The sequence below is a fragment of the Canis lupus genome, chromosome 9 (genome assembly GCF_003254725.2).
Source record: "Canis lupus dingo isolate Sandy chromosome 9, ASM325472v2, whole genome shotgun sequence".
NCBI lineage: Eukaryota > Metazoa > Chordata > Mammalia > Carnivora > Canidae > Canis > Canis lupus.
Window position 1 is genome coordinate 47,055,531 of NC_064251.1, and position 26,417 is coordinate 47,081,947.

Consider the following 26,417-nt stretch of genomic DNA (forward strand, 5'->3'; position numbering starts at 1 on the left):
ACAGCAAAGTGCTTAGTGGGATGCCTGGCTCCTAATCAGTGCTCCAAGAATGATGGTTCTAAGTTATTACTGCCCAAGGCCATGTGACCAAGCACATTATGGGCTCCCGCTGCTGCTGCTGCTGCTGCTGCTTCTTCTTCTTCTTCTTCTTCTTCTTTTTTTTTTTTTAATAAATTTCCCGCTGCTTCTTCAAGAAAGAAGATACAGATGGAATCCAATCACAGCTAGCCATTTGTTTCCTCTGTTTCCTAAAGACTTTAGGACTTTAGTGTTTCTTAAGTGTCTTTATGGATTCCCCCACATCACTACACCAAACTCCTATATAAGACAAAATCGCTTTCTAGGAGAGACTCCCCAAAACAGCCAGAGGCTTTACGATGTTCTATTTGCCCTGCAAATGAGTCAGAACCGAGAACCCTAGAAGAAGTCATGTAGTTTTGGTGCTAGCTGTCTGGTTTCTGCTCCCTATTTTGCACCCTCCCCCCAGCCAAGGTAGGCACTGCAAGGCTCTGACCACAGCAGCAGGCTCTGGCACCTCAGACACAGATCTTCAACAGGAAGTCTTCGGGGAACGTTTCCTCCTATGAACTACAAGCGTCTGGGCATGGGACACTTCTCTCCCTCTCAGATCGCCCAGAATTTGAAAGAAAAGAGAGAGAAAGCCCCAAAAGGGCTGGAGGCACAGAGCTGGGGAGGTGTGGAGGGAGGACTCTAGGGCAGAAAGTTTGCACACCAGCCACTTGGGCAAGCCTCTTTGGTGGCTCTTGGGTATTACCCCTAAAATATAAACCATATTGACTGTCTTTTCTGCTTCAGGGGGTGTTGTAAAAGCCAGATGGAATGTTATTGATGAAATGTGTTGGAAAACTAAAAGGTCCTTCACTTGGTAGGCAGCTTGGAGGCGCTGAAGGGGCTTAAGGCCAAAAGCCCTAGCTCTGCTGGCGGCTTTTTATCTATAAAACCAGAGGGGAGGGGGGGATCAGCCCGCTAAAGGCTGGGATCTCCGGAAAAATCCTCCTTAAATCCGCGTTCTGGTGCGTGCAGGAGGAAGCCGGCGAGGGAGGGGGAAACCTCGTGGCCTTTCAGCATCCCTGCCCCTGCTCCGCAAGGAAACCTAGCCGCCACCTGACCCGAGCAGAGCACCGGGAGGAAGGGCACCGAGGTCGGCCAGGCGGTGGCGCCGGCGGGAGGCGCGGTCCCGCCGGCCCAGCCGAGCCACGTGCGGTTGTTTCCGTGCCGGGGCGATCACGTGAGCCGCGTCAGCTGACCGGTCACGGCAGAGCCCGACTCCGGCGCCCCGCGGCCCCTGCTCGGCTGCGCCCGGAGCGCAGGACCCTGCGGAGCGGTAAGAGCTCCTCTCCCGCCCTCCCCGACCCACCGCTGCCGCCTCTCCCGCAGCCCCGGTCCCTTGCCCATCCGCTGCCCGCCGGGCCTGGAACCCCGGAAGCCGTCGCGGGCAGGGCCATGGCCGGGCTTAGCCCCGCGCTGCCCCCAGGCGGCCGGGAGGGGGTGGCCCTGGGGAGCCGGGGGCGGGAAGTCTCTCTCACTCGCGGGGCCGCCTGCTGGTCCCCGCCCCCAAGCCCCGACATGGAGGAGCTGCTGCAGAGCGTGGAGAGGGACCTGAACATCGATGCCCGGCAGCTGGCTCCGGCCCCGGGGGGCACCTACGTGGTGGCCCTAGTGCCTGCGCGCTGGCTGGCCAGCCTCCGCGAGCGCCGGGTGCCCCTCGGACCCTGCCCCCGGGCAGAGGGCCTGAACGAGGCGGAAGTGAGGACTCTTCTGCAACGCTCCGTGCAGAAGCTGCCCCCCGGCTGGACGCGCGTGGAGGTGCACGGTCTGCGGAAACGGAGGCTGTCCTACCCCCTGGGCGGCGGCTTGCCTTCTGAGGAGGGGTCCACCAGCCCTGAGACCCTCACTCGCTTCATGCAGGATGTGGCTGCCCAGAATTATCGCAACCTGTGGCGCCATGCTTATCGTACTTATGGGCAGCCCTATAGTCATAGTCCTGCCCCTTCAGCTGTCCCTGCGCTGGACTTGGTACGACAGGCCCTGCAGAGGGTCTATGGTTGTCCCTTCCTGTCGGTGGGTGAATTTACCCAGTGCCCATCCTATGCAAGAGATGGTCCCTGTCCTCTTCGGGGCAGCCTGGCCTGTCCCAGTCTTTTGCAAGCTGAGGCCCTGCTGGAGTCTCCAGAGATGCTATACGTGGTGCACCCTTATGTACAGTTCTCCCTGCATGATGTGGTCACTTTCAGCCCTGCCAAGCTAACCAACAGCCAGGCCAAGGTGCTCTTCATCCTCTTCCGTGTGCTGAGGGCAATGGATGCCTGTCACCGCCAGGGACTGGCCTGCGGGGCCCTGACTTTGCACCACATCGCTGTAGATGAGAAGCTTTGCAGTGAGCTCCGGCTGGACCTGAGTGCTTACGAAAGGCCCAAGGAGGACGAGAGTGAGGAGATCCCTGTGGCAAGGGATGGGCCAGGCAGTGGACCTGGAGAGGAGGGAGGGGGGAGACCTGGATGTCCCAGCTGCCAGGAGGAACTTCGTGGCCTCGTGCTAGATTGGGTCCATGGCCGTATCAGCAACTTCCACTACCTCATGCAGCTAAATAGGTTGGCAGGTCGGCGGCAGGGGGATCCCAATTACCACCCAGTGTTGCCCTGGGTGGTGGACTTCACCACACCCCATGGGCGCTTTCGAGACCTACGCAAGTCCAAGTTCCGCCTCAACAAGGGGGATAAGCAGCTGGACTTCACCTATGAGATGACGCGGCAGGCGTTTGTAGCAGGTGGTACAGGCGGTGGGGAGCCACCTCACGTTCCTCACCACATCTCAGATGTGCTCTCTGACATCACATATTACGTGTACAAGGCTCGGCGGACACCCCGGTCGGTGCTCTGTGGACACGTGCGGGCACAGTGGGAGCCCCATGAGTATCCCGCCAGCATGGAGCGTATGCAGAACTGGACACCTGACGAGTGCATTCCCGAATTCTATACTGACCCCTCTATCTTCTGCTCCATCCACCCTGACATGCCTGACCTGGACGTGCCAGCCTGGTGTGGCTCCAGCCAGGAGTTTGTGTCTGCCCACCGGGCGCTGTTGGAGAGCCCAGAGGTGTCCCAGGACCTGCACCATTGGATTGACCTCACATTTGGCTACAAACTCCAGGGCAAGGAGGCTGTGAAAGAAAAGAATGTGTGTCTGCACCTGGTGGATGCCCACACACACCTGACCAGCTATGGCGTGGTACAGCTCTTTGATCAGCCACACCCCCAACGGCTGGCTGGGGCTCCTGCCCTTTCCCCTGAGCCTCCGCTCATCCCCAGAGTGTTGTTCCAGACCATTCAGGAGAGCATAGGCCGGGAGGACTTACCTGGACAGCTCACAAATGGGATGGGTAGGCTGGTTTTGGAAGCCACTCCCTGTGAGGCTGGCTGGGCCAGGGACAGGCTCGTGGCAGGGGAAGATGACTTAGAACAGGCCACGGAAGCTCTGGATTCCATCTCCCTCTCGGGGAAAGCAGGTGACCAGCTGGGCTCCTCCTCCTCCAGTCAGGTGCCCCCAGGCCTCCTGTCTTTCTCAGTGGCCTCGGCCTCTCGACCAGGACGCAGGAACAAACCTGCTGGCGCAGACCCCGGGGAAGGGGAGGAGGGGAAGATTCTTCTTCCCGAGGGCTTCAATCCTGTGCAGCCTCTGGAAGGGCTAGAGAAACTAGGCAACTTCCTGACCAAAGGCCTAGGGAGCCAGTTGGAGGTGCTCGAGCAGCCCCAGGTCCAGCCACCCGTGCAGCTGCGGGAACTCTTCCATCGGGACATGCAGGCGCTGGGTATTCTATTGGCAGAAATGGTGTTTGCCACCAGGGTCCGAACGCTGCAGCCTGATGCACCACTGTGGGTACGCTTTGAGGCTGTTCGGAGGCTCTGCACACGCCACCCCAAGGAGGTCCCTGTGTCTCTGCAGCCCGTGCTGGACATACTGCTGCAGCTGAGTGGCCCCGAAGGCCCTGTGGGGGCAGGGAAGGGCAAGCTGGCCCCACTCTTTGAGTACAGGCCTGTCTCCCAGGGGTTGCCCCCTCCCTGCCCAGCCCAGCTCCTGAGCCCCTTCAGCTCTGTGGTCCCTTTCCCCCCGTACTTCCCAGCACTACACAAGTTCATCCTCCTGTATCAGGCAAGGCGGGTGGAGGATGAGGCTCAGGGGCGGGAGCTGGTGTTCGCTCTGTGGCAGCAACTGGGTGCAGTGCTGAGTGACATCACCCCAGAGGGCTTGGAGATCCTGCTGCCTTTCGTGCTGTCGCTCATGTCTGAGGAGCACACGGCCGTGTACACAGCCTGGTACCTGTTTGAACCTGTTGCTAAGGCACTAGGCCCCAAAAATGCTAACAAGTACCTGCTGAAGCCTCTCATCGGTGCGTATGAGAGCCCCTGCAGGTTACATGGCCGCTTCTACTTGTATACTGACTGCTTTGTGGCCCAGCTAATGGTGCGGCTGGGCCTGCAGGCCTTTCTCATCCACCTGCTGCCCCACGTCCTACAGGTGCTGGCTGGTGTGGAGGCCTCCCAGGAGGAAAGCAAGGGCCTGGTGGGTGCCACCGAGGATGAGGACAGTGAACTCCCAGGGGCCAGGCCCAGCTCCTGTGCTTTCAGGGAGGAAATTCAGATGGATGGTGAGCCTGCTGCCTCCTCGGGCCTGGGGCTTCCAGACTACACGTCTGGTGTCAGCTTCCATGACCAGGCCTACCTCCCTGAGACTGAGGACTTCCAAGCTGGGCTCTATGTGGCTGAGTCCCCACAGCCCCGGGAAGCTGAGGCTGTGAGCCTGGGTCGGCTGAGTGACAAGAGCAGCACCAGCGAGACCTCCCTGGGTGAGGAGCGGGCCACAGAGGAGGGTGGCCTCAGATCGGGCGACAGCAGCCAGGACCTGAAGCAGAGCGAGGGCTCCGAGGAGGAAGAGGAGGACGAGGAAGGCTGCGTGGTGCTGGAGGAGGAGGAGGGAGATGGGGAGCAAGATGAGATCACCAGGGCATCTGAACTCACTCTCTCTGACACCGTGCTGTCCATGGATACAGTCGTGGCCCGCAGTGGCGAGACAGATGGGGAAGAAGAGGAGGAGCCGCTCACTGAGCAGTCGGAGGGCAAAGAACAGAAGATCCTCCTTGGTGAGTTCTCAGGCCTTAAGGTGCTGGTTAAACAGTCCTCTGGTGATTTATTTAAGTAATCTTTACACCCAACATGAGGCTCAAACACATGATCCTGAGATCAAGAGTCACATGTCTTTTTTTTAAATATTTTATTTATTTATTCATGAGAGACACAGAAAGAGAGAGAGGCAGAGAGAGAAGCAGGCTCCATGCAGGGAGCCTGATGTGGAACTCGATCCCATGACTCCACAATCACACACTGGGCTGAAAGCAGACACTCAACTGCTGAGCCACTCAGGCATCCCAAGAGTCACATGTTCTTCTGACTGAGCCAGCCAGGCATGCTGTGGGTTGTTTTTGTTTTTTTAATTCCAGTATATTTAACATACAGTGTTTTATTAGTTTCATGTACACAGTAATTCAACAATTCTATACATTCCTCAGTGCTCCCCACAACAAGTGCCCTCCTTAATCCCCATCACCTATTTCACCCATCCCCCACCCAGCTCCCCTCTGGTCACCATCAGTTTGTTCTTTAGAGTTGAGTTTGTTTTTTGGTTTGTCTCTCTCCTTTTATTTTGCTCTTTTCTTTCTTTTTTTGTTTTTAGGTTTATTTGAGAGAGAGCACATGTGAGCATGCATGCATGGTAGGGAGGGGCAGAGGGAGAGTGAGAGAGTCTTAAGCAGACTAAGCACTGAGCATGGAGTCTGATGTCACAACTCTGAGATAATGACTTGAGCTGAAACTAAGAGTTGGGAACTCAACCGGCTGCACCGCCCCCCCCCCGGCACCTCATGCTCTTTTGTTTGGTTTCTTAAATTCCACAGATGACTATGAAATCATATTTATCTCTATTTCATTTAGCACAATACTCTAGCTCCATTCATGTCTTTGCAAATGGCAAGATATGATTCTTTTTTATGGCTGAATACTATTCCATTGTATATACACCACATCTTCTTTATCCATTCATCCATCAGTGGACACTTGGGCTGCTCCCATAGTTTGGCTATTATAAGTAATGCTGCAAAAAGCATAGGGGTGCATGTATCCCTTTGAATTTGTGTTTTTGTATTTTGGGGGTAAATACCAGTAGTGCAATTATTGCATCACAGGGTAGTTCTATTTTTAACATTTTCTTTTTAAGATTTACTAGAGAGAGAGAAAGAGAATGAGCAGGAGGAGGGGAGGAGGGAGAAGCAGACACCCTCCTGAGCAGGGATCCTGATGCAGGGCTTGATCCCAGGACCCTGAGATTATGACCTGAGCTGAAGGCAGATGCTGAACCAACTGAGCCAGGTACTCCTATTTTTAACTTTTTGATAACTTCCCAACTGTCTTCTATAGTGACCGCAACAGTTTACATTACCATCAACAGTGTATAAGGGTTCCTTTTTCTCCACATCCTCGCCAACACTGTTCTTGTGTTATTGATTTCAGTCATTCTGACAGGTGTGAGATGATATTGGAGTTTTGATTTGCATTTCCCTGATGATGAGTGATGTTTAGCATCTTTTCATGTGTCTGTTGGCCATCTGGATGTCTTTTTTGGAGAAACGTTTCCTCATGTCTTCTACCCATTTTTAAATGGGATTATTTGTATTTTCGATGTTGAGTTGGAACAGTTCTTTATATATTTTGGATACTAAGCCCTTATCAGATATGTTATTTGTAAACATGTTCTCCCATTCTTTAGGTTCCCTTTTAGTTTCGTTGATTGTTTCCTTAGCTGTGCAGCTTTTTATTTTAATGTAGTATCAATAATTTATTTTTGCTTTTGTTTCCCTTGTTTCAGGAGATATGTCTGGAAAGATGTTGCTATGGCTGATGTCAGATAAATTACTACCTGTCCTTTTTTCTAGGATTTTTATGGTTTCAGGTCTCAAATTTAAGTCTTTAATCCCATTTTGGGTTTAATTTTTTTCTCACTATTTTATTTTTGTGTATAGTGTAAGAAGGTGGGCCAGTTTGATTTTTCTTTTTTTAAGTAGCCTCCATGTCCTGTGTGGAACCCAATGTGGGGCTTGAACTCAAGACCCTGAGATCAAGACCTCCGCTGAAATCAAGTCGGACACTTAACTGACTGAGCCATGCAAGTGCCCCCAGTTTGATTCTTTTGTATGTAGCTGTCCAATTTTTCCAATGCCATTTGTTGGAGGGACTTTTTCCCATTGGTATAGTATTTCTTTTTCTCCTTTTCAAAGATTAATTGAAATTGTGAGTTTATTTCTGGGTTTTGTATTTTGTTCCATTGATTTGTGTGCCAGTACCATACTGTTTTGATTACTGTGGCTTTGTAATGTAAGTTGAAGTCTAGAATTGTGATACCTCCAGTTTTGCTTTTCTTTTTCAAGATTGCTTTAGCTATTTAGGGTCTTTGGTGGTTCCATACAAATTTTAATCACTTTTCAGCTTTTTGGCTAAGATCAAGTATAGTATCCATACAAATTTTAGGATTGTTTGTTCTAGGGCACCTGGGTGGCTCAATTGATTATGATGCATCTGCCTTTGGCTCAGGTCATGATCCCAGGGTCCTGGGATCAAGTTCTGTATCAGGCTCCCTCCTCAGTGGGGAGTCTACTTCTCCCTCTACCCCTCCCCACTGCTTGTGCGCTCTCTCTCAACTAAATAAATTTTTAAAAAATAAAATTATGAAAAAAAAAAAAAAGGATTGTTCTAGTTCTGTGAAAACTGCTATTGGAAAAAAAAAAGAAAACTGCTGTTGGTATTTTGATAGAGATTGCATTAAATGTGTAGACTGCTTTGAGTAGTTTAGACATTTTAACAATATCTGTTCTTCCAATCCATGAACATGGAATGCCTTTCCATTTCTTTGGAAATCTTCAATTTTTTTCATCAGTGTTTCATATTTTTCGAAGTATAGGCCTTCTACCTCTTTGGTTAAATTTATTCCTAAACATTTTATTATTTTTGGTGCAATTATAGATGGGATTGTTTTCTTAATTTCACTTTCTATTGCTTCATTATTATTATTATTATTATTATTATTATTATTTAAAGATTTTATTTATTCATTCATGATAGACATAGAGAGAGAGAGAGAGGCAGAGACACAGGCTGAGGGAGAAGCAGGCTCCATGCCGGGATCCCGATGGAGGACTCGATCCCGGGACTCTAGGATCGTGTCCTGGGCCAAAGGCAGGTGCTAAACTGCTGAGCCACACAGGGATCCCTATTGCTTCATTATTAGCATATAGAAATGCAACAAATTTCTGTACATTGATTTTGTATCCTGTGACTCTACCGAATTCATTTATTAGTGCTAGTAGTTTTTTTTGTGCAGTCTTTACAGTTTTCTATGTACAGTATCATGTCATCTGCAAACAGTGAAAGTCTTACTTCTTCCTTACTAATTTGGATGCCTTTTATTTCTTTTTGTTGTCTAATTGCTGTGGTTAAGACTTTCAGGGGTGATACTAGACATCTTTGTTTTGTTCCTGACCTTAGGGGGAAAGTTCCCAGTTTGTCCCCACTGGGGATGATGTTTGCTGTTGGTTTTTCATATAAGGCCTTTATTATGTTGAGGTATGTTCCCTGTTGGTCTACTTTGTTGAGGATTTTTATCATGAATGGATATTGTGCTTTGTCAAATACTTTCTCTGCATCCGTTGAAATGATGATATGGTTTTTATCCTTTCTCTTACTGATGTGATGTATCATGTTGGTTGATTTGCAAATATTGAACCACCCTTGCATCCCAGGAATAAATCCCACTTGATCATGGTGAATGATTTTCTTAATGTGTTGTTGGATTTAGTCTGCTAGTATTTTGTTGAGAATTTTTGCATCTATATTCATCAGAGATAATGGCCTGTAGTTCTCTTAGTGTCTTTATCTGGTTTTGGTGTCAGAATAATACTGCTTCATAGAATTAATTTAGATATTTTCCTTACTCTTCTATTTTTAGAATAGTTTGAGAAGAGTAGGTATTAACTTTTCTTTACTCTGGTTTTCATTCAGCATTTCTGAGTACCTAGTCTGTACCAGGGTGTGAATCTAGCAGATTCACATGCAGCACAGATATGCACCTACCCTCCTGGAGCTCACCTTCAGTTGGAGGAGATGCCACATTGTAGACAGTCTTACTTAAATGTGAGCTGGGTGCTACAAGGGAATATAAATACAGCTTAGATCTAGTTTTTAGTGGTCAGGGAAGACTTCCATGAAAGTAGAGCCAGGGGCACCTGGGTGGCTCAGTCAGTTAAGCATCTGCCTTCCACTCATGTCATGATCCCAGGGTACTGGGATTGGCCTGCATTGGGCTCCCTGCTCAGCAGGGAGTCTGCTTCTCCCTCTCCTTCTGCTCCTCCCCCCGCCACTTATGCTTGCTCTCTCAAATAAATAAGTAAAATCTTTAGAAAAAAAAGAAAGTAGGGCCAGTTGAGGTCATAAATAGGAGGTAGCAAGGCAAAAATGGTAGGGTCTACAGTGGGAAGAGCATAGCAGGCAAAGGGAACAGCATGTATGAGGCTATGTGGCTATTATGGTTCCATTAAAGAATCAGTGAAAGGCTAGCATGCTTAGACAGGGAGAGAGAAGGGAAGAAGCGGGAACACAGGCTATAAGGGGAGGGAACCAGGGCCTGGCTAGGCCAGGCCTCATTGAGCAGCTTGAGAAGATTCCCTGAAAGCATAACCTTTCTGCAAGTTGTGCCCAAGGAGAGGATCCTGGAGCAGCCCCAAAGTCAGGGTCACCCGGGACAGTCCCAAAGCCACAGGCCACCTCTGCCACTCTGAAATAGAGGGTGCTGATATGAGGCACCTGGCTTTGGCTGGGCCAGTTGGCAGGTTTGCAGCCAGAATTGGCTAGGAGGGGTGTATTGGGGTGGGGTGGGGTGGGGTGGGAGGAGGCGGCAAGCCACCATTATCTGATAAGCTCAGGGCCTGCTCCCGTCTTGCAGATACAGCCTGCAAGATGGTCCGCTGGCTGTCTGCCAAGCTTGGCCCCACAGTGGCCTCTCGCTACGTGGCCCGGAACCTGCTCCGCTTGCTGACATCTTGTTATGTTGGTAAGGCCTGTGGTCAGTGATGGAGATGGGGCTTCATCCCAGACCCTCTGTCCATTTTCAACTCCCCGTAGGGGATCCTTGCCACTTCCACCTCCCTGCCAGATCCTGGGTCCCAGTCTGTGCAAGCTCCTTTCTTCCTTGGGTAGGGCACGGGGGCAACCCTCAGGCTGGAGTTGCTACCATAGTTCCTGGAAGACTGACCTTCCTCCTGTCTGCCACTAGCTACTCAAGGTTGCTGGTTCTTCCCTGGCAGGGCCCACTCGGCAGCAGTTCATGGTGAGCAGTGGTGAGAGCCCCCCGCTGAGTGCTGGCAACATCTACCAGAAGAGACCGATACTGGGTGATATAGTGTCGGGGCCTGTGCTCAGCTGCCTCCTCCACATCGCTCATCTGTACGGGGAGCCTGTCCTCACCTACCAGTACCTGCCCTACATCAGCTACCTGGTCAGTCACTGATTTGGCAGCCTCAGGGGAAGCCAAGAAGCTTAAGGGCAGATCTGGGAAATCTGGGGGTTTCAGGGGGTTCATGGTCAGCCTGGCCCTCATCTACTCTGTGGTCCTAGGTGGCCCCAGGTAGCACCTCAGGCCCCAGTCGACTGAACAGCCGTAAGGAGGCAGGACTGCTGGCGGCAGTGACTCTGACCCAGAAGATCATCGTGTACCTCTCAGACACCACCCTCATGGACATCCTGCCCCGAATCAGCCACGAGGTCTTACTGCCTGTGCTCAGCTTCCTCACTTCCCTCGTCACTGGGTAGGCTGCTGCCCTACCCCTGGGCTGGGAGTGGCCCAGCTGAGGGGACTCCCCAGGAGGGGCTGGGAAGCTGGGGAGTGAGACTGGACTAGGTGTCAGGAGTCCTGGTTCTGATCCAGCTGTGTGACCCTGAGCAAACCACGCCTTCCTTCTGTGCCTCAGTTTTCTTATCTGGTTGGGACCAATTGGTCTTGTAGCTCTTCTCATTTAAAGCTTTTGATGGATTCTGGGCAAGTCCTGCAGAGTGACGGGGGAGGTGATAGAGCTCATGTACTATCTTTCCAGGTTCCCGAGTGGGGCCCAGGCCCGGACTGTCCTATGTATGAAAACCATCAGCCTCATCGCCCTCATATGCCTGCGCATTGGACAGGAGATGGTCCAGCAGCACCTGAGCGAGCCTGTGGCCACCTTCTTTCAAGTCTTCTCTCAGCTGCATGAGCTTCGGCACCAGGCAGGCAGACCTACTTCCCTTACCTGGCTGGGTTGGGCGGGCCAGGGCTGTGAACTTGGCTGACTCTCTGGGATTCCCTGCCCACAGGATCTGAAGCTGGATCCTGGGGGCCGCAGTGAGGGCCAGCTGCCAGAGGTAGCCTTCTCCGATGGGCAGCAGCGGCTAGTGGACCCCACCCTGCTGGACGAGCTGCAGAAGGTGTTCACCCTGGAGATGGCGTACACAATCTACGTGCCCTTCTCCTGCCTGTTGGGTACTACCCCATGACATCCCCTTGCAAAGCCTTCGTGGCTGTGTTTCTTCCCCTGGGAGGGCTCTGTGCTCCCCTTGCCCCCAGAGCCAGTAGTGGGTGTTCAGCACAGTGTTCTGGGTCAGAGCAAAGGGATTTGGCCTGGAAACCTCAGACTCTCACGATGACATATAAACAGGGCCTGAGCATTAGCCAGCAAGGGGCACAGGAGCTTGGTCTAAAGTATCCTTGGGGAAAAATAAATTAAAAAAAATTAAAAAAAAAAAAAAAAGTATCCTTGGGGAAGGCAGAGGCATCAGGCTGGTGTACTGACATCTCCAGGAGCTGCTGAGAGGAATAAGCGGCCCACCATTTACATAGCCTCCCGCTCAGGCCTGGCACTGCCGAGGGAGTACGTGTGTCATGTCCCTGAATAGGATGAGCAGCCCTGTGGTCAGATATGTTATCATTCATTCCTCCACTGAAATCTGAGCCCTGGGAGGGAGAGCACCAGCTGTCTTTCTCGCCATCCTATTTCTGATGCTCTGCATGGCACCCAGCACATATAGAGGATACTCATGTGAATGAATCTACGTTTTTCTGGGGAAGAAACAAGCTCGGCGATGAAGAGTTACTTGCCCAGAGTTGCACAGCCAGACCTGCCCTGTCTTCTGTGGTTTGGTTCTCAGCCTTGGCAGGATGGCGGCAGCTGCCTGCCATCCTCCCTAATCTTAGGACCTCTCCCACTCCCATCCAGGTGACATCATCCAGAAAATCATCCCCAACCACGAGCTGGTTGGGGAGCTGGCAGGGCTGTATTTGGAGAGCATCAGTCCAAGCAGTCGCAATCCTGCCAGCGTGGAGCCCACTGTACCCAGCAGCGGCCTCGAGTGGGACCTCCAGAGTGGGAGCTGCCCCCAGGATGATGGCCACTCGGGGACCTTTGGGAGTGTTCTGGTCGGGAACCGCATCCAGATTCCTGATGACTCTCAGCCTGAGAGCCCCAGCTTGCTGGGCCCCATCCCTGGTGTGGGCAGTGGAGGCCTCGACAGTGAGGAGGACAACGCGCTGAAGCGGGAGCTGCCACGGAGTGCCCATGGGCTGAGTGGCAACTGGCTAGCATATTGGCAGTACGAGATTGGTGTGAGCCAGCAGGATGCCCACTTTCACTTCCATCAGATCCGCCTGCAGAGCTTCCCAGGCCACTCAGGAGCTGTCAAGTGTGTGGCACCCCTGAGCAATGAGGACTTCTTCCTGAGTGGCAGCAAGGACCGCACTGTGCGCCTCTGGCCTCTCTATAACTCTGGGGATGGCACCAGTGAGACAGCTCCACGCCTCGTCTATGCCCAGCACCGCAAGAGTGTCTTCTTTGTGGGCCAGCTTGAGGCCCCACAGTATGTGGTGAGCTGTGACGGGGCGGTGCACGTCTGGGACCCCTTCACAGGTGAGCGGGCCCAGGTGAGGCCTGTTCTGTTGCTGCCAGCCTGCGCCCTGCCAGGCCTCTGGGTATGGGGGCCCAGGGTTGGGCAGTTGGGATGTGATGGTATACAGTGTGTGGCATTTCCGTGAGGCTGCACAGAGGAGCAGTTAGACCTGAGTTGGAATCCCTTAGCCCTGAGTTGGAATCCATTAGCCCTGAGTTGGAATTGGTGCTGCCAGCTTATTTGCTAAGTGACCTTGCACAAGTCACTTTGCTGTTGGAAGCGTTCATTTTCCCATCTGTAAAATGGGAATCAGAGCTGGTTTAGAGGATGATGTACATAGGAGTTTGGCTTAATGTGTAGTGTGTCGATCAAGTTTGACAAAAGGTTGCTTGATGATTTTTTGGCATCGTGGTGGGGACAAATAAGGCTAATAAGGTTTTTAAAGGGGGAGGGGATGGAGTAGCATTGAGGTAGACTAAGGAGAGGTGGCATTTGGTCAGGAGGCGCCCTGTGAAGAGGTCACTTTAGGGACAGGAGCCTGGCCTGGCCACGGAAACAGGAAGGCAGGAGAGTAAAAAACATCTTTAGCATTTTTTGAGGTCCTCTGGGATATGAGAGGCATATATACAGGGTAGGTCAGGGAGATAGGAAGAATTGGGGCTCTTCCATCAGGTATTGGGACCCCAGACACACTGTGCCTTTCCTTCCCAGGGAAGACCCTTCGCATGATGGAGCCATGGGACAGCCGGGTGCCCCTGACTGCTGTGGCTGTCATGCCTGCCCCCCATACCAGCATCACCATGGCCAGCTCTGACTCGACCCTGCGCTTTGTGGACTGCAGGAAGCCTGGCCTACAGGTCAGGGGCGACTGGTTCCCTGTGCCCTCGCCTGGATGCCTAGCAGGGAGGAGAGACTCTGAAGAGAGAAGGCTAGGGGTGTAGTTCTCTTTGGAGACAAGTCACCCATAGCAGCAAATCCTGGGGGGTGGGACTCTGATCTGAAATGAAGGGGACCCCTCTGCTTGATGGAGAGGTGGTGGAATAGAGGATCAGGCCTTTAAGCTGCATGGACTTGGGGGGGAGAAATAGGTTGGAATGGGTGGCAGCACATAACTTATCTCCCTCTGCCTGCAGCATGAGTTCCGCCTCGGCGGCGGGCTGAACCCTGGACTTGTCCGCTCCCTGGCCGTCAGCCCCAGTGGCCGTAGTGTTGTGGCTGGCTTCTCCTCGGGCTTCATGGTGCTCCTGGACACCCGTACCGGCCTGGTTCTGCGTGGCTGGCCGGCCCATGAAGGGGACATCCTGCAGATTAAGGTGACTGGCCAGGTCCCCTTCCCCTCCTCACTGCCCAGGCCAGCTCCTACCCCAGGTCCTCCTAGGGCCCACCCAGGACAGGCTCCATTTAAGATGATCTCCCTTTTGTATGTGCCCCAGGGCTCACGGGCGGAGAGGGTTAGAGCTGGCTGCACTGTAGCAGCCCTGGAGGCAGACAGGCCATGGGGGCAGGAACCAGGGGGCAAGCTGACCCTGCTGCTCCCTGGGGATGCTCTAATGAGTAACCCTTGTCCATATTTGCCTTGCTTGGAGGATCAGGGGTCAGGCCCTGTCCATGACCCAGTTCAGGTTAAATAAAGCTGAGCTGGGAGGCTGTTTACTGCCCCCAGACCACTGAGCAGAGTCCATGCCCCATGCTGGGCTCCCCTGGTGGGGGCAGGGACATCCCGGCATGGGGATCCTGCCCCTACCACCGCCCATTCTCAGTCACAGACCTCAAGGAACTGCTCAGGGACAGACAGGAGGGAAGGACAGGGCACTCCCTCCCTATCCTGGCTGCAGCCAGGGGACATGTACTACCACTGCTAAGGGCTGACTGTCCCCAACTCTGTCCAGGACCCTAGGGGAGCCTGGGGTTTGGATACCTTTAAATTCAGACCTTCCACGGAAGTGTCAGGAGGGCTTTGGGGTCAGCCTGGGTGTTAATCCTGGTAGTGCCACTTACTGCTCTGTGACCTTGGTAGGATTACTTAACTTTTCTGAGCCTCAGGTTTTTTCTCTGTCAAATGGGAAAATGGGAATAACAACAGCATTTACGTCATAGAGTGAGTTGTCACGAAAATTAAATGTGGTAATATGGCATGCCCAACACAATGTCTAGATATATAGTAAGTGCTCAGATTACAGTGATGTCTAGGTTAAAGGCACTTTAACATAGTTGCATTAACCAACACTAATATATAATGTGGTGGGAGGGGGCAACTGGTCCCCTGCCCAGGATCCTCTATCTTCCTGGAAGGTACTGGGCAAGAAAATAGAAGACCCTGGGAGCTCGTAAGGCACACGGGAGGGCCCAGGCCCTGCTAAAACTCTCTTCTCCCTGGGCAGGCGGTGGAGGGCAGTGTCCTGGTCAGTTCCTCCTCTGACCACTCCCTGACCGTGTGGAAAGAGCTGGAACAGAAGCCTATGCACCACTACAAGTCAGCATCTGACCCCATCCATACCTTCGACCTATATGGTAGCGAGGTGGTCACGGGCACTGTGGCCAACAAGATCGGCGTCTGCTCCCTACTTGAGCCACCCTCCCAGGCCACCACCAAGCTCAGCTCTGAGAACTTCCGAGGCACGCTCACCAGCCTGGCCTTGCTGCCCACCAAACGCCACCTCTTGCTGGGCTCAGACAACGGAGTCATCCGCCTCCTGGCGTAGGCTGAAGCAGGGCTGGCCAACGAGGGGCGGCAGACATCCCCCAGGAGTCCATCCCTCACCCTTGTGTTCCCAACAGCTCCCTCTGGGCAAGCCTTAGGCCCTACATCCTGAGCGCCCACATGACCTACGAGCAAGGGTGAGGCCGGGGTCCAGGTTCCCGAACTTCCAGAGCCACAGGGCTGCCTGAAAGGATCTTCATGGCTGGGGGAGATGCGGCCCCTGGTCATCAGGAAGCAGGAGAGAGAGAACACTGGGAAGCATCACCCCCTCTTCTCCCTAGCTCTGCCCTCTGGGTCCACATAGGGACAGGGAAACTCTGAGAAGAGGGGAGCCTGGCCCTGTCCAGTCAGGGACACCCACCACCCCCCACCACCGAAATTTCTGTGCCCTTGTCTCACAAGGACAGGGAAGCTGTTCCAGTCCAGGACACTGATGGTGCTTGGACCTCAGCCTCTAAAGAGGGCTGGCCATGGTCCGGGAGTTAAGGGCCTTGGGCTGGGGTTTAAGTGTCCACCCAGCCAGGCTCTGCCCAGTGTGGGACCAGTAGGCAAAGAAAGAGGGCAGGACCAGGGGAGGGAAGATGGTCTGGTCCAGCTGGTGCCTGCCAGGAGTGACCCCCTGCCTCGCCTGCCCACCCCTCACCACAGTGTTTGTGCCTTGAACTGAGGAGGCAGCCCCTGAGCCCAGAACTCTTATGGTCCAACACCCCGAGAGAAGGGGTGAGAATAATCTCTGCATCTCAGGTCTCCCAGGAAATGGGAAGACCCAGGCATCCCAGGACCCTCACATTCTGGAGCAGAGATGAGATCTGAGCCTGTGCCCCTACTGCCTCCTCATTATTTGCAATAGATGTAAATATGACCAATAAATCCTTTGGAAGAGCCATGGACCTGAGTGATGCTTTTCTCGACGATGGCATCAGGGTGGGGAAGAATCGAGACTCAGTAGCTTCCAGGGCAGTGAAGACAGAGTGAGAAGTAGGGCAGGAGAGTGGGAGACAGCCTAATCGCTGCTTTTGGGCACCACAGGGTACAGGGCTTCTGGATCAAGCAGCCCCCCTCAGAGGAGGCTCAGCCCTGGCGGGATGTTAAGGAGGCATTGCTCCTGCTGAGGGAGGATGCTGCCTGGTACTGTGACCCTCTCTCCTCTCCCCACTCCTTCTAGATCCAGTCTAAAAGGCAGCCAATCAGGATCCTGGCTTGTAAGGTTTGAGGATGGGCATCTTGAGCTCCCCACATAAGCTCCTACAGCTTCCCCTTCCTCCCCCTCATGATAGGGGAGAGGAAAGAACATTGGAAGTGAGAAGCTGGATGTGACTCGAGCCTAGCTCTGTCCTTGGGCACGTCACCTACCCTCTCTGACTCCAGTAAAGTAGAGATAAACCCCCCCCACCTCATGGGGTTGCTGGAAGGCCCCTGTCCTTCCTGGATCTGTCGTACAGATGAGGACATCTTCCTTAACTTTCCCGAATCTCCTTTCTCCAGGCGTGGGTGGGACCCAAATCCACAGGGCTCCAGGTGGCTATCTCAGGATTAGATGCCCTGGTGGGAATGGGGTTTCCGGCCCCAGTATCAATGTTTAACCGGATGTGCTGGTCAATATTTACCAGAAGAGAAATCTGAACAATCTGAACAGGGGTTGGCTGAGAGCAAAGGTCCTGGTGGGAGGGGAGGGCTCAGATGGGCTGGCTGGAGCCTGAGCAAAGTGTGGGGAGCACCACAGTGGGGCCAGAGGGACATTGTGTGCAGCAGCAAGGAGCCTACAGAGGTACGAGGGGAGGGGTGGCTTGGCCTGCTCTTTGGGCCAGATAGGAGGTAAGAGCTGCCCACCCGGCTGAAGGGGTCTGGGGTGAATTTATTCAGAAGGCCTCTCATTTCCCAGCCTCCTGGGGTGATGAGGAGCCAAGGTGGGGGTTCTGGCAGGAGTCTCTCTGGGACTTGAAAAACTGGAGGTCTTTTCTTGTCAGGAGGATTCAAAACCCCCATTAGAGATTAGGGCCCTGGCCAAGGGTCCTTGTGTGTGATGGAGGTGGGGCCAGGGGTGATAGAGGATCCCCTGGAAGGACTGGCCCTGAGATGGGGGCGGGGTTGGAGTGTATGGGACCTGCTCTGAGGCCAGACTAAGACCTGCCCATCCCCACCTGCTGGCTGGGCTTCCCGGAGCCGACCTGGACAGAGTCGGGCACAAGGCCTATGTTTCCCGTAAGTCCAAAGGTGGCTCTATCCAGAACCATTCATTGGGCTCTGTGGCTAGGTCAACAACAAGGCTCTCCGGCCCATCCCACCAAACCTGCCGAGACCTCAGGGATTCACAGGCCTGTCTACCCTTGTGGTCAAGACCAGACCAAGAAAAGGTGGGCCATTGGGCAGCAGGTTGGGTAGGAGCTCTGGGTAAGGAGCCCTAGGACACAGGAGGCTTCAGGGCAGGCTTCCCAGAAGAGGGGCCTTGGGCTAGGCTGACAACAGCCATACCACTGAGTGCCAGGCAGCGTAACCAGGGTTCACAAAGACTGTCTCATTTTGGTCCTCACAGTATACCGTGGGAGGAGGTAGGGACTTTTGCTACCATTTTACAAGAAAAGGCAAAGCCCAGGGAGCTATCTGAGGGCCTCTGGGAAGAGGCAGAGTCTGGATTCCAATCGATGTTGGACTCACAATGCCAGGCCTCGAAGGATGAGGACTTCTTTCATTTTGATTATTTCCCCTATGAACCAAAACATTTTCAGTGCATGACATGTGGAAAACTGGAAAATTCAAAAGGGCTGAAAAGGATTCAGGGGGATATCCCGCCCCACGGAGATGAGAAACAGGGCTCGTGGGTGTTGGGAGTGCTGGCGGTGGTGGCTGGATTGACCTGCCCTCCCAGGCAGCGTGTGGGTGGGCCCCCGGGAGTGGGGTCGGTGGGGACGGGGACGCAGGCTGCCTGTCCCCGCACAGGAACATGGCGCTGCTCCGGGGGCTCCTGGTGATCAGCTTGTCCTGCCTCCAAGGCTCCGGCGCGGTGGTGAGCCTGGGCCTCCCTGGGGGGGAGGGGGCTGAGTCAAGGGAGCGTTTGGCTCTGAAGAGCTCCCTCTCTTCCCCTCATCCTTTTCTCGACAGTTCCCTCCTGCCAGCGCCATGGAGCCCTTGGACCAGCAGGTACTCGGGAGTGAGAGGCAGGAGGGGGAGGAAAGCCCCGCGGGGCCTAACCTGTGGTTGGCGCAGGGAGTGGGCCGACCCGTGGGAAGGGTCACGCTCCATTTGCTTCCTCCCTTCTTCAGCTAATGGGCGGGCAGACCCAAGAGAAGCTGCCCCCGCTCACCCTCCTCAAGTTGGGCAACCAGGTACAACCAGGTGGGGCTGGGGAAGAGTGGGCGGGGTCCGAGGGAGGAGGGCCAATCAGCGGGGCCACGACTCAGAGGGTGGGAGGGGCCAGAGGAAAGGACCAGGTCCTTGTACTGTCATTGTCCATGTGACTGTCCCTCTCTTGCCAGGACTATTCTTGGGCAGGGGGGCTGTGGAAGGGATCTTCAACACAGAGCGGACTCCTTGACCCTCTTGACCCCTGATCTGTCTGTAGGAGTCCAGTGGCCATATTGGCCTGAAGAAGGCCCCAAGAGACTGCAGGGGAGCCCCAACCCCAGAGCAGACCCGCAGATTGGCCCAGGCCATGATGGCCTTCACCACAGACCTGTTCTCCCTGGTGGCCCAAAGGTCCACCAGCCCCAACCTAATCCTGTCGCCTCTGAGTGTGGCCCTGGCACTGTCTCACCTGGCACTAGGTACTGTGGCATCACCTGTCCAGACCAGCAGAGCTGGAGGCCAGTGGGAACTCACTACTCCAGAGTTTACTAGTGGGTGCCTCCTGCATCAGAGTCACTTGGATGTTTGGTAAAAATGCAGATTCCTAGGTACACCTCCAGTCTCTCTGAATCAGATTCCCAGGGATTGGGCCTAAGGATATGCTTCTGGTGATTTTTACATAAGCCTTTGATAACTACAATGTCTCCACCGGACTGGAGACTCTCATTGTGGGAAACCGAGGTCCAGAGAGGGAATACGACTTGGATCGAGTGAGGTGACCCAGACTGCCAGCAGCAGAGACAAAAGTAGAACTTGGGGAGTATTGTCACCCCAATCAGTTTAGTGGATACAGGGGGAGAATGTGTGGTGTCGTGGCCATGCTCACGATGGGGATTTAACAGAGCCTGGAGTGGCCAGTAGGGGTGGGAAAGTGCCACTGGCCTGGGCCAAAGCCCATGTGGTCCCCTCCAGGTGCTCAGAACCAGACGCTGCGGAGGTTAGAGCAGGTGCTGCATGTAGACTCTGGGCCCTGCCTCCCCCACCTGCTGAGCCGCCTTTGCCAGGACCTGGGCCCTGGGGCATTCCGATTGGCTGCTAGAATGTACCTACAGAAAGGTAGGTGCTGGTGGCTTGGAGCTCCCTAGGTTGTGCCCTGGAGTGGACAGGAGTGATGGAGATGGGTTTGGCCTTAGGCAGCCAGTCAGAGCATTGGTGGCTCTGGAGCTCAAGCCCTTAGGAACAGCTTGTGGCCTTTTCTGTGTAGGATTTCCCATCAAAGAGGACTTCCTGAAACAATCAGAACAGCTCTTTGGTGCCAAGCCCATGAGCCTGACCGGAAGGAAAGGGGATGATCTGCTAAACATCAACCAATGGGTGAAGGAGGCCACAGAGGGGAAGATTGAGGATTTCCTCTCAGAGCTGCCAGATGACACAGTGTTGCTTCTGCTCAATGCCATCCACTTCCAGGGTGCGTTCCCCCTCTTCTCTGGCCCTCTACCCCTGTGGCCCCTATTCCTGCCTTGTAGGCTGAACTGGGCTGCAAAACCTTTGTTCTGAGGGTCTCTCTTTCTCCTCAGGGCTGGGTCAGGAGGCAGGGAGCTTTCTAGGTTGTGGCTTGGGGGAGGGTAGGAAACAGGTAATGGTGTGCCAGTGAGGGGCCTCAGGAACTGGATGAGAGAACCCTAGGAGGAAACTGAGTCTGAAAGGATTGAGGGTGGGGTTGGGGGTGCTCCTGGGAGCATGACAGGACATAGGAAGAATGCAAGCCCAGATTTCAAAAATGCTGCAGGGAAGAAACCTCAGATCAACTGGGAATCAACTGGCACAGTGCCCCTTGGGCTTTTGACTTCTACTTTTTGTCCCTTGAATGGGTTCTGGGTGGGATGGAGAAGAGACTAGTGGTGTGGAACCCACCCCTGTCCCAGTCTACGTGACCCCTGCCCTCTGCTGGATATAGGTTTCTGGAGGAGCAAGTTTGATCCAAGCCTCACCCAGAGAGACAGTTTCCACCTGAACGAGCAGTTCACGGTGCCAGTGGACATGATGCACGCCCGCACGTACCCCCTGCGCTGGTTCCTGCTGGAGCAGCCTGAGATACAGGTCACCCTTGACTGCCCAGGCTGGGCCTGGCTGCTGGGAGGTGGGGCGGGGGGGCAGGCTGTGGGACAGGTACAGGGGTGGAGGGGGGTGTGCCCCACCTCCCTTGCAGTCTTGTCCCTGAGACAGGTGGCTCTGGAAGGTCACATTATGCCCTGATCCAGAGGGACTGAGGTTCCAGGCTCTTTGAAGTTCAAGAATTTGACAAAACTATATTAGGCATTTGCCACCAGAACACACTAGCACAAGGGAGACCAAGTCCCTGCTCTCAGGAGGAAAGACACACACAGTACACGGACAGACATAAATCATGGAATAATTTCACATAGTATAACTGCTATGAAGGAAAAAAATAAAGTGATCAATTAGTGACAGGGGAAGGTATTTTATTTTATTTATTTTTTTAAAGAAGTTCTTTTTTAAATTTTTTTTATTTATTTATGATAGTCACAGAGAGAGAGAGAGAGAGAGAGAGAGAGGCAGAGACATAGGCAGAGGGAAAAGCAGGCTCCATGCACCGGGAGCCCGACGTGGGATTTGATCCCGGGTCTCGAGGATCACACCCTGGACCAAAGGCAGGCACTAAACCGCTGTGCCACCCAGGGATCCCTGGGGAAGGTATTTTAGATAAAGTGGTCAGGGAGCAGTCTATGAGGAGGGGCCTCAAGTGGAGAACCAGATGATTTTTGGTCAGAGGGGTTTATTACAAGGGCCCATGGATTGGTCAGGCTGCAAAGGAGCCACCCAACAGCTACAGAGCCACTCAGGCCTCAGCATCCTCGAGCCTGGGAGATGTGATCTGACTGTCACAGTGCTCCTTGGAAGGGAGGATCTGGTTGCAATGGATTTGTCAGTAACCTGCTGGAACATTCTGATTGGATAGAGTACTATGCCAAGCGGTCTCAGGTGAGGCCTCCCTTGCTTCTAGCCTAAATGTGGTCCTCTTGGCTTGAGCATGGACCCCTGGGCCCATCCACTGTGGCAGAGATGGCAATGTTGGTTAGTTTCCCAAGGCAGCATGCCACAGGCCTCAGCGACTCCTGAGAGGGGCTGTGGGGGCAAGGCAGACCCTTGGAGCAGCGTCCAGCTTCTCTCGCTTTCACCCCGACGGGCAGACTGTCTTGTTCACCTCCCCACCTGTTCTCTTTGTGCTGCTCCTGCCCTCCAGGCTGTGTCCTGCCCACTCTTTCTTCACCCATCCTCTCTGTCCCTGGCCTCTGCCCTCCTCTTCCTCACACACTCTGCAGGCTGACCCAGACAGCCAGATGTGGTGTTCCCCACCACCCCCGCCACCCCCAAGGTTCCTGCTCCCTGGCTGCTCTGCCTAGAGACTAAGAAGTCTCACTTGCCAGGGATCATCATGCCCAGTGCTTCTCATACTCAAGTAGCTGCAGAAACCCCATTCACATGACATCTTACCTCAGATCACAGTATCATATACACCCTAGGTGAAGGTGTGGGGGGGAGAACCACCTGTTGCAGTGGCTCCTCTGTAGGACCTAGGGTGGTTTGAAAACGAACAACCCAGTCCATTGTACACGTGGAGACACTGAGAGGCAGAGCTGGTTACAGACAAAGAGAGGGAAAGTCCCCCCTTTATTGAGCACTGCCCATGTGCTGATACTCCACTAGAAGCTTTAAAAGGGTCTCTCTCTCTCTTTTTTTTCTCTCTCTCACATGTCAACCTACAATGTGGGCAGGCAGTGTTACTCCACTTCACAGGTGAGGAAGTGGAGGCTCAGGGAGGCTGAACACACACCTGAGAACAATGGACTGGAACTCCTGCTCCATCTGTCTCAGAAGCCTATGCTGGCCCAGACCCCAGCTGGTATGGGCACCTTCTGGCCCTCACCGCTGTCTCCTTTCTTTCTCTGTAGGTGGCTCATTTCCCCTTTAAGAACAACATGAGCTTTGTGGTCATTATGCCCACCCACTTTGAGTGGAACGTGTCCCAGGTGCTGGCCAACCTGAGCTGGGACATCCTGCACCAGCCCTTACTGCGAGAGAAACCCACCAAGGTCCGGCTGCCTAAGCTGCACCTGAACTACCAGCTGGACTTGGTGGCCACCCTCAGCCGGCTGGGTAAGGAAGGGTGAGGCTTGGGTAAGGACAGTCCCCTAGGCCAGGCTAGGCAGAGCAAGTGAGGAACAAAGCCCCAGCTGGCAGTAGGTCCGAGTCAGAGCAGCCTTGTGTCCTGGCCTTCTCTGGGGCTTTGGGAGGTGAGGGCTTCCTAGGACCCCCCAGATCCTCCGTCCCGGGATGGGCTGGGGTGGCCCAGGGAATGAGGATCTGCTCCATCCAAGACTGAGCATTGTGAAGAATCTTGGGTAGAGAGCCTGGGTGGCACGTGAGCCTTGCTGGCTGTCCTGCAAGGGGCACTGTACTAGGTACAAGGGGCTCAGGCAGATGCGGAATCAGGTACTTACTATACAGCTTAGGTGATGAGTCAGAGGGCTTCTCTCCAGTTCACTGGAGAAGGGCACCCGGCCGGACCTTGGGGCAGGGGATCCAGAAAGTCTCCTTGGAGGAAGTGACCTTTAAGCCAATAACTGGAGGTTAAGTGAGAGTTCCCCAAGGATCTGTGGGTTGGAGGTGTTCCCGGCCAGAATGCTAGCCACCGTCCCAGGCAGGTCCCGGCAGCCTGCGGGGCAGAAGGCAGCTCTGACCGGCAGTCTCTTGCCCTGGGCAGGCCTGCAGGAGCTGTTCCAGGCCCCAGACCTGCGCGGGATCTCCGACCAGCGCCTGGTGGTGACCAGCGTGCAGCACCAGTCTGCTCTGGAGCTCAGTGAGGCTGGTGTGGAGGCGGCCGCGGCCACGGGCACGGCCATGTCCCGAATGTCTCTCTCCTCCTTCAGCGTCAACCGCCCCTTCCTCTTCTTCATCCTCGAGGACACAACAAGCCTGCCCCTGTTTGTGGGCAGTGTGAAGAACCCCAACCCTAGTGCGCCATGGGAGCGCAAGGAGCAGCAGGATTCCCCCGATGACAGGGACTACTTCCAGAACCGGAAAGCCTTTCCCCGCGGAGACAAGCCCTTCGGGCCTGACTTGAAACTTGCGCCTCCCTCAGAGGAGGATTACCCCCAACTTCATAGCCCCAAGTGAGAGGCCAGCTGCCAGCATCCCGAGTCCCTGCTGGAGCAACCTCTCAACTCTTGTGACTCTTTCCAGACAGCATTGTGGGAGGAGGGCAGGGACCTGGGTGGGGAGTCTGGGAGCCCAGAGGGAGCCACTCTCTCAAGTCTCCTCCTCTCAGGGATTTTGGGGTTGGGGGGGCCACAGGACGGGGCGGACCTCAGGTAATCAAGGGCCTTCATCCCACATCTCTTCTTCCAAAAGCGACTCAGAGGCTGTCCTTTGGGGGACTTGGGCAGAAGGGCAGCTGGAGAAGCTGGAGATCCACTTTTGTCAGGAAGGTAGTTCCCGTGTTGGCTGTGGCACTTCCACGTTTGTTTACGGGGGGGGGGGGGGGTGTTGGGGGGGCAGGGGGGCAGGAGGGATGGAATACCTTGGCTGGGGAGAGGACAGTAGGCCCTGGGGGTGTGGAGCCTGGGCCTGCTCTATGGGCGGGGCCTAGAATTCCACAAACTGCTTCTGCCACACTTGCTGGAGGCCCTCCAGCCCCCATCCCCCAACCCGCCCCCCACACCCTGTCACTTCAGCCTCCCCACTGCTCCTAGGAGATACCAGCATTGCCAGGACTCTTCTTCCCTGTCTCTCCTCTTCTTCCTCTGCCCAGGTGTCTCAGGTGGGAGGTGTGTGTGTGGGGAATAGTTAACTCCCTAAGGCTCTTTTGTAAAGTTTTTGTAGTGATTTTTATGCCACCTGAATAAAGAATGAATGACCCTGGCTGTTTTGATGTCACTCTGCTGGGCATGGGCTGGAGCAAGGGGGCTGAGGGAGGCAGGAGGGCCCTGGCGGCACTGAGCCTCACGCTGGGCCCTGACAGCACACAGCAGGCGGCCCTCTCTGCCACGTTTGTCCCCTGGCCACCCGCCAGCTCTTCCCCGGCGCAGTCCCCTCTGACCTTGCCAGCCCTCTCTGCGGCCAGCTCCATGCCAGCCGGGCTCCACTCTCTCCAGAGGCCTCAAGCAGCCATTAACAAGGGTGGCTCAGAATAGCGCTGGCCTCCCAGTTTGGAGAAAACTGGCAATTAGGGAGCTTGTGGAGTTTCTAATTACATGTCAGTCCTTCTGGCAGGGGCAGGCGCCCGTCAGCCAGGGACAGGCTGCAGGGAGCACTGGTTCCAGCTGGACGCTGTCATGCCTGAGGATCTGGGGGAAACAGTTGGGCCCACCTTGGCCCGGGGCCGTGGGTGGTATGCAGGGCCACGTGCGTGGGCCCTTATCTGTGGGTACAGGGTGTCCCTGTGGCCGTGGCCACCTGAAGCCCCGAAGTGCAGTGGTCAAGAGCAAGTGCCCAGGGTGGACTCTGGCTTCCTACAAACCAGCAATGTGGGGAGACAGGTGAAATCGATGATGAGGCAGAGGGTGGTTGGTTAGAGCCGTGGTGAGAAATAGAGCAGGGAAGGCCTCCCTGAGAAGGTGGTACGGGAGCAGAGACTTGAGGCAGGTGAAGGCAGGCATGATATAAATAACCAGGGCAGAGTTCCTGGGTGGAAGCATGCTCAGAAGGTTCAGGATGGGGATCCCTGGGTGGCGCAGCGGTTTGGCGCTTGCCTTTGGCCCAGGGCGCGATCCTGGAGACCCGGGATCAAATCCCACGTCGGGCTCCTGGTGCATGGAGCCCGCTTCTCCCTCAACCTGTGTCTCTGCCTCTCTCTCTCTCTCTGTGACTATCATAAAAAAAAAAAAAAATTAGAAGGTTCAGGATGAACAGGGGGTCCGTGGAGCTAGAGGGGAGGGGTAGGAGTGAGTCAGAGGGGAACATGTACTAGTGCTTTAGGGCCACTGTAAAGACTGTTGTTTTTATCTTAGGAGTAAGAAGTAATTGGATAGTTAAATTGGGAAGCCACCAACTTAATTTCACCTTCTAAATCTTTCTCAGCTCTCTCCTCTCCATTCCAGGGGTCGCCGTGGATCAAGTCGTCACTCCTTAGGCTCTCCCTAGGTGACCTCCTAGGTCTCCCTGCTGCTGATCTGGCTATGTCACCTGCATCCCCCTGCAAGTCCTCATCAGAGCCTGTGTGTCCAGCAGTGCTTCAGGCTCTGGGGATGGGCAGTGGGCAAGCAGACAAGATCCCTACCCCCCAGAGCCTAAATCTGGAGGTAGAGCAGTCTAGACAATAAAAAGTTAACACTTTCTGATGAAATATAGTGTGCCAAGTACACAAGTCATAACTGTACCTGAGC

General features: G+C 54.3%; 2 protein-coding genes across 8 annotated transcripts; both read left to right on the forward strand.

The window, feature by feature from the left end:
• Nucleotides 1–1,233: 1,233 nt before the first annotated feature.
• On the forward strand, nucleotides 1,234–16,615 carry WDR81 (WD repeat domain 81). Of its 5 annotated transcripts, XM_025476148.3 has the most exons (11): nucleotides 1,234–1,345; nucleotides 4,537–5,158; nucleotides 10,063–10,170; nucleotides 10,424–10,614; nucleotides 10,734–10,924; nucleotides 11,210–11,375; nucleotides 11,463–11,628; nucleotides 12,362–13,048; nucleotides 13,740–13,885; nucleotides 14,162–14,341; nucleotides 15,410–16,615. In XM_025476148.3, the coding sequence occupies exons 2-11, from the start codon at nucleotides 4,660–4,662 to the stop codon at nucleotides 15,728–15,730; spliced, it is 2,655 nt and encodes an 884-aa protein (XP_025331933.1). In that variant the 5' UTR covers nucleotides 1,234–1,345; nucleotides 4,537–4,659; the 3' UTR covers nucleotides 15,731–16,615. The 5 variants fall into 5 exon arrangements, 4 of the variants coding, with proteins under 4 accessions (XP_025331933.1, XP_025331931.3, XP_025331932.3 ...); XM_025476146.3 differs by lacking the exon at nucleotides 1,234–1,345 and having other exon boundaries at nucleotides 1,369–5,158; XM_049114274.1 differs by lacking the exons at nucleotides 1,234–1,345; nucleotides 4,537–5,158 and adding an exon at nucleotides 6,331–6,440.
• A 737-nt stretch (nucleotides 16,616–17,352) lies between these two features.
• SERPINF2 (serpin family F member 2) lies at nucleotides 17,353–24,954 on the forward strand. 3 transcript variants are annotated; one of them, XM_025476151.3, is made up of 11 exons: nucleotides 17,356–17,497; nucleotides 17,984–18,083; nucleotides 18,667–18,733; nucleotides 18,829–18,867; nucleotides 18,990–19,052; nucleotides 19,289–19,490; nucleotides 19,984–20,127; nucleotides 20,276–20,479; nucleotides 20,969–21,111; nucleotides 22,986–23,190; nucleotides 23,798–24,954. In XM_025476151.3, exons 1-11 carry the CDS (start codon nucleotides 17,410–17,412, stop codon nucleotides 24,208–24,210), a joined length of 1,668 nt encoding a protein of 555 aa, XP_025331936.3. In that variant the 5' UTR covers nucleotides 17,356–17,409; the 3' UTR covers nucleotides 24,211–24,954. The 3 variants fall into 3 exon arrangements, with proteins under 3 accessions (XP_025331939.3, XP_025331936.3, XP_025331934.3); XM_025476154.3 differs by lacking the exon at nucleotides 17,984–18,083 and having other exon boundaries at nucleotides 17,353–17,497; XM_025476149.3 differs by lacking the exons at nucleotides 17,356–17,497; nucleotides 17,984–18,083 and adding an exon at nucleotides 17,522–17,544.
• Nucleotides 24,955–26,417: the final 1,463 nt, after the last annotated feature.